General features: G+C 41.4%; 1 protein-coding gene across 2 annotated transcripts in view; it reads left to right on the top strand.

The window, feature by feature from the left end:
- GNS (glucosamine (N-acetyl)-6-sulfatase) overlaps positions 1–5,159 on the top strand; it is a 45,726-nt gene extending 40,567 nt beyond the window's left edge. The window contains exon 14 of one of the 2 annotated variants that reach the window (XM_006859520.1): positions 4,753–5,159. In XM_006859520.1, coding sequence (XP_006859582.1) covers positions 4,753–4,831 — 79 coding nt within the window. In that variant the 3' untranslated portion in view covers positions 4,832–5,159. The remainder of the gene's footprint in view (positions 1–4,752) is intronic. The other variant, XM_006859521.1, reaches the window with a different exon arrangement.
- Positions 5,160–7,266: the final 2,107 nt, after the last annotated feature.

Here is a 7,266-nt window from a genome sequence, read left to right as displayed (position 1 = left end):
AATCCTCACCACTTGACCAATAAACAACATTCTTATCAATGGAGAAAAGATTGAAGTTGTCAAGGACTTCATTCTTCTTGAATCAACTATCAACACTTGTGGAAGCAGCAGTCAAGAAATCAAATGATGTATTGCATTAGGCAAATCTGCTGCACAGGAACTTTTTAAAGTGGTCTTAAAAATTAGGGATAGGGACGATGATAAGAGTAGAGAGTGGTAAAGAAAGCTCAAAAGGAAACAATAAAAGGAGAAATGAGAAAAGAAGGAAAAGCAAAAGCAGATAAGATAAAATTCACGAGGAAAGAGATGAAAAAATAAACAAACAAAAACAGAAAACAATGCAGCTGTTGGACCCAGAGAGATAGCTCTGGGGGGCTCCTTCCAGTCAAGAGCTCTTTAGGTGGTTACAGTAGGGATGTGACAACAGTTCCTGGCCCTAGATGTTGTTCCTATAGCTCCAGGTATGTCTGTCTAGGGCACACTACACCTTGGTAGAGGCCCTTGATGGAGCTGGTTGTAATGTCTTCAAGGACCACAGGAAAGCTGGAGACAGGGTGGTTGGTTATGAGGGTTTCTGCTACACCGATGCTGGTGTGGTGGCTCTGTGGGTCCTTTCAGTCTGGAGGTGAGCCCACCTATCCAGGCTGTAAAGCAGCACAGCTGACCTCTGCCTCACACTGGCGTGGCTCTGAACTCCTGGAGAGCAGACTCTGAGCTTCAGGTGAATGAGGGTGGGAGCTGACCACACATCAGGTCACCAGGGGAGCATGGGAAAAAAAAGGCATCACAGTTTTCCCATTGTCTGTGTGAATCTGCTCTGCCAGGCCACCTTCTGTCGCCAAAGATGCTCACAAAAGTTTAAAGATGGTCAAGCCGAGTTTGGCCAGCTGTTTACCAGTCTCTGTTTCACTGTCCTTGCTCAGTTTTTCCTCCCATCAAGCACTCAGTCCACTTCTCTAACCTTTCCTCCAAAATTCAGGGTTCTAGATTTTCATCTGTGTTTCATTTAATCTGTCGTGGCACTGTAAGATAAAGCACTGGACTGCAAGGTCAGTTTGAACCACAAGGTCTTCAGTTCAAACTCACCAACTGTTTCTGGAAACCCTTTACTGGGTCGCTGAGTCAGGACCAACTCAGTGAATGGCACTTAAGAACAATCTTTGTTGTAGAGGGTCCACGTAGTGTGTCGGCCTAGTCTGCCATCTTGCTAGAATGGCAATTTTCTTGTTTGCTGATTTTTGTTTTTGTTCTGGGAAGAGAATTGAACCACTTTGGAGATTGAAAAGAAGTGATTAATTGTGGAATGTAGCTAGGGAGGGAGTTAATGTTAACTGTAGTCGTTGATTAAAGATGGCTACCAGCTGCTCCTTGGAAACCCTATACAGGGTCGCTGTGGGTTGGAATTGATTCCACGGCAGGCACTTAACAACAACATTAGGGTTTTATGTTACTTTAGGCTACACTGAAACCTTTTCAGGGTCCCCTTTTCAGTTTGCTTTTAAATGGGAATACTCTGTCTTGTATTGGTCTTTTGTGCTGGGATTGTAACCTTTTTGAAGCTTGTTGTCCTGGTGTGGTGCTATAGGATAAGTACTGAAGTTCAAGCCTATAAGTTACTCCTTGGAAACTACACAGGGTTGCTATGAGTTGCCACCCTCCTGGGGTGGGAGGTGGTTCTTCCTTTTCCCTGCTGCTTTCTTATGGGGCCATTTGGTAGCACGAGTGACACCTGGGGCTTCTTGAGTATCAGCTGTGCCCCACTGCTGCATTATTCCCTAGGGCTTCTGTGAGCCAATACCTTTATTTTGTCTATAGAGAATTCTATTATAGAAACATAAATGCCTGCCAGTAAACGTAATACACTGGATACACACAGTGAAAATGAAATTGTGAGCACTGAAATGTGGAGGTATGTAAACCACTGCCATCTGTGGGGGTGGAGGACACATAACTCTCATCTACACAGTGTGGCTTTTCAGCAGTTGTGCTCTGGGTGTGTCAGTACACCAAGCACTGAAGCTGCCTGTGGCAAGTGGCACGGCATTTATTTTTACTTGAAGATTATCAGATTAAAAATTATACTTTCACTGGGAAGGGATTGCTTTAATTCTTAAAACTTATCTGATTATAGGAGGAAGGGAAGAAGGTCACAAAGTGATGGAAAGTTGTAGCTGATTTGGTATCTTTAGGTTAGACAACATCTTCCATCCAAAAAAAAGGAGAGGGGAGGGATGTGTATGTGGAATAATGGAGAAATTTGAAATGTTTGTATTTTAAATAAAGTTTTATTGACGCATAGCCACACACGCATTTGCATATTGTCTGTGGCTTCTTTTGTGCTTCAACAACAAAGTTGAGTAGTTGTAACAGAAGCTGTATGGCCTATAAAGCCCCAACTATTTCTAATCTGAACGTTTACAGATAAAGTTTGCCAACCCCTGCTCTACATCTGTATTTAAAAAGTAATAATTTTTACATGTAAACCTTGTATATTGAGCCAGAGACACGAGTCCCAGTAAATTTAAACTAGGTAACAGTATAAAAAGACAATGTTTGTCATTCTATCATAACACTTCAAACAACTTTTTTAAAATATGGACCATCGTGTTAGTGTTCAATAAGGTGGTCTCTCCTCCATGTTAGCGAGATGGATCCCTAGCTCAGTGCCAGTTGCATGAAATAGAAAGTTCAGTCTCTTAAGGCAAAGGCACGCATGACTTCTAGAGTTCACATGTTCCCATATCACAATTTTCAACAACTACTTTGCTTAGGATTTTTTATCAAACCAGAGTCGGATATCTATGCCGGCCAATGCTTTTTAATTGTTTACTGTCTGACTGCTTCTTAGAATCGAAAGCCAACATCTGACAAAAGCTTGACTGGAGGATCAAGAGACCCGGCTATCTTTGATAGGTACTACTAACAGTTCCTGACCACTCCATCGTTAGAACGTGAGCGTGCCATGCCTGGCATCCGCGTGGCCAGCACAGGGCACATGCAGCAGCTGCCATGTTGCTTCTGAATGTCTGGCCCTAAGTGCTAGAATGACTTGAGCACGTGATTTCCCTGTACCCCTTAGAGTACAAACAGTTATATTTGAAATGAGGAAATTGAGCCTGGAGTTGTGATTTTGCCCAAAAGTCACTTTGTTAGGAACTAGCACAGCCAAGTAACCTGACAAGGTTTTATTGGTTTTTCTGGAGTTTTTTGTTACTTTATTTTGTGTTTTTTTTTTAACTATAGCTAATTACCTACAGTCTCATAGCTTATAGTTGCTGCCTTTGCTAGTGTAAACCTTTAACTATTTAAACCCCATTGCTGTTGTTGTTGTGATTTGCCATGGAGTCGGTTCCGACTCATAGCGACCCTGTACAGGGTTTCCGAGGCTGTAAATCTTTATGGGAGCAGAAAGCTTCATCTTTCTCCCGCAGAACAGCTGGTAGTTTTGAACTGCTGACCTTGCAGTTTGCAGCCCGATTCATAACCACTACGCTACTGGCTTATTCATTTCCTACCAAACATTTAGGCCTATTTTAGAATCCCGTGAAACAGAGTGAGCCAAATCCACCCACCATTTGTATTTTCAATAAAGTTTTATTGAAACGTAGCCCTATACACATTTACATATTGTTTGTGGCTTCTTTTGTGCTTCATCAATAAAGTTGAGTAGCCATAACAGAAGCTGTATGACCCACAAAGCCCATTTCTTATCTGGCCGTTTACAGAAAAAGCCCTATTTCTTCTCGGGCCATTTACAGAAAAATACTAGAATTCGTTTACAATACTAAGAATTTGTTTGTCCCATAAGATATTGACTCTAACCTGTGCATTAAGAGTTCCTTTCTAGCCAATCTGTGTTCTTTTTGTAAGTCCCAAATCCAATTACCATGTAACACTCACGCTAACTTCCCCTCGGTTGGTAAAAGTAGTATTTTATGTGTCAAGCACTTTCATGAATTCACTCACTCTTTCATTTGTAGCCTGAGAGGTTAATGACTTGTCCAAAGTCATACCCATGTTTGAGGTCTATACCAGTACTCCTGAATGCCACAATCTGAGTGTCTACTTGTAAAAGAAAAAAGGACTTTGAAACTGCCAATAGGGCAGCGTAGTGGTTACGAATTGGTCAGCAGTTCAGCACTACCAGCTGTTCCGTGGAAGAAAGATGAGGTTTTCTGCTCCTATAAAGATTTACAGCTTCAGAAACCCTATACAGGGTCACTATGGGTTGGAACCGACACCACAGCATACCACCAGACACCAATGTGGCACTGTAGAATCAGCACTGGACTACAAAACACAAGGTCAGCAGCTCAAAACCCACTTACTGCTCCTTGGGAACCCTATATTGGGTCACTATGAGTCAGAACCAACTCCACAGAACTTAACAACTGCCACAGACTCTTCTAGTCACCTTTTATACAATTAGTTCCCCATCTCCCAAAAAACCAGCTCAAAACCTGCCTCCTGCTACACCCTGCCAGGATTAATGTTACTTGTTTCATTTCTCCTTTTCTTTCTGCTTAATACTCCAGTATTTTGTGCCTACTGACTTGTATTAGAAATGTCCTTAATTATTTAATACTCGTGTTTTACACTGCGTATGCTCCCAGTAGAATCTCTTCTGGTGATTTAATTGGTCTTTTTACAGCCCTTTCAGCCCTCCTTTCCACAGAGTAATATTCTGAATGACAGACTCAGTGGCTAGCTAGAGTTAATGTGACTGTGACATGTTGGATTTTTTCCCTCCAGGTATAGATTTGACCCTCGTCTCATGTTCAGCAACCATGGCAGTGTCAGGACGCGAAGGTTTTCCAAACATATTCTGTAATGACGTGGCCCAGCCTCTGCAGTCGGATCCCTGCACGCCTCTCTGATGAAGTGATTGTAGTAGGTGTCTGTAGCTAGTCTTCAAGACCACGCCTGGAAGAGTTTCTGGCTTTGTTTTAAGTCCTATTTGAAAAGGCAGCTCAATCAGCTGACTTCCTTGTACAATGTGTTAAACTGTGAACTCTGCCCGTATGTTGGGAGTGGCTTTCCCTGGTCCCTCCATCCTGCTGTTATGAACACTCCCAAGGTCTTTGTTCTCAGCATACCTTTTCTGTCATGGGGCCACCATTCTTGATTCTGCCCTGTGTTTCAAAGTCTGAATTTGCAAATCAACTCAGATAAATGGCAATACTCTAAGGCAAGAAAACTCTTTTTGGTATACAGCTTGACTCAGAAGCAAAAGACCTGCAGAGAATTTCAGATAGAGCCCTTCACCATAAAAAATACAAATATGTTTTGAAAAATATCAGAGATGATTAAGAGCAAGTAGCATTGTTTTTAGATTAGTAGAATATATTGGTACATTTCCTGCCTGCTTCTTCATCATAATGTGATGCGGTTGCACCTTCAAAACATACCAACCAAGTTCTGTTCATTTTCTTGGTATTCCGGGCTGGTTTTATAATGAAATAGGAGAGTAGGTTTCTGGTAAAGGTTCGTTCCGGGTAGCTCTTGAGGTAGCTTACTTTCCAGTGGCTGCTAAGTACAGAGAATGCCAGTTAACACCAGGAATATGGAAAGCAGTCTCTTCCCTTGATATTTTCCCTTTGAGATCTGAAAAAAAGGCAACTGAAGTACATCATTACAGGGAGGAAGGTTGTGTTTTCTAAGGGGCTGCTCGAGACTCTCAGTTTTACAGGTTAAAGAGCTGCACTTGGGATGGATTCATTGCCTGGCAGCTGGGTTTCAACCCCATATGTGACGTTGTTTTGACTCTCTATGCATCTTGTCATCCTGTTAACTTTCTTATAAGATGTAAAAATGTTTTGTTGTTCATGGAAGATAACAATAACTATTGAGTCTGAGAACCCCCATCTTCTCCCCTTTCAATTAAGCTGTCCTTGAGTTTTTGGAGTCTTCAGTCCCCATTTAGTATTCCTGTGTCAAAACCAGATTTGTTTAGGTTTCCTCACTGTTTAGGACACCTAAAATCATTTCTATTGGCTCAAAGACCAATCCCATTTTTACTGTTTTCTTCAACAGAAGGTTATGGTTGGAGGGCAGCAGGTGATGAAGAAAAGGTTTATAACCTGCTTGACTCAGGCAATAAGTGATTTTAGCTTTACTGAAGGTCTTATATTGAGCTTTAAGCACTTGCTTCTAAGTTAACTATGCTACCATAATTTCAGATAGCCATTTGGTTTATATCTTTACCTCATGTGAGCCCAGCAACTGGGGGGTGGGGTGGGAGTGGGGGGCAAAGCTAAAAGGTGAAGTAAGCAAACAAAATGAACACCTTTTCTGTGACTGTTTTAGGCAAAGAAATTCCAGAAATTCTGTAACTAAAAGTGAAGTACATTGTTGAATATGGGTTTTGGCATTATTCTCTACTTTGATTCCTAACATTATAAATCAGCATCAACCTTAATGAAGGTTGACAATAAGTTATTTCCAAATAAAAGAAAACTAACTCTTACCAGGTCTTGGACTGTGACATCACATTATTCAGTGTAAGAATGAAACAAGTCAGCGTCCAATAGTGTCTTTGCCATTCAGCTCTTACAGTCAGCTGATTTCTGTGTGGGTGGAGGAATGTGATGAGGCACCCTCTGTGGACCTCTTCCAGTTTTGGGTACATTTCCTAACTAACCTTTAAATAAATAGGCTCCTATCTGACTCTTTCTCTGGGGTTGGCATCATTCTGGATTTATACTAAAATAGTCTCATCAAGAGACCTCGGTGTATAGCCTAATAGACTACAAGATGCAGTCAGCTTTTGGAACGCTTACAGACAAGTGACCCACTGCAAGAGGCTTTCCTTATTTCCCTTTTAATTGTACTGACTTGGAGCTTAATGATTTCCCCTTTTATGAAGGCCAGGTCCATGTCTGTTGGTGACCTTTAGAGAGAGCTATACAACCAGTAAGAATGAGCAGAGGCCTTAGGAAGGAATAGCGATTTTGCCTTACAAGAGTTCTTATTACACAATTCTTCCTAAAATAAAATAGCACAGTAGGGAGCAATCTTGAGAGCATCTTTGAATTTGACAAATGATGCTGTTGTGAACACATTTTAACTGACAACAAAGGCGGGGTTTATACAAAATAGAACACAGCCATGGAAGTTATACCTTCATCTGTGAGAAATGGTCTTCAGTTTATCTTAAGTGTCTGAATTAGGATTAATACTTCTTTCACAAAGGAAGAAAAGTTGTCCCAGGATCCTTATTCAGAGAAAGCAAAAGCTTATCTCAGCTGACCCATCAGTGGAAGGAAA

This window comes from Chrysochloris asiatica, unplaced genomic scaffold (assembly GCF_000296735.1).
Source record: "Chrysochloris asiatica unplaced genomic scaffold, ChrAsi1.0 scaffold00033, whole genome shotgun sequence".
Lineage (NCBI taxonomy): Eukaryota > Metazoa > Chordata > Mammalia > Afrosoricida > Chrysochloridae > Chrysochloris > Chrysochloris asiatica.
Note: the sequence above shows the minus strand (reverse complement) of the source record. Positions and strands in the feature narration are given on the sequence as shown.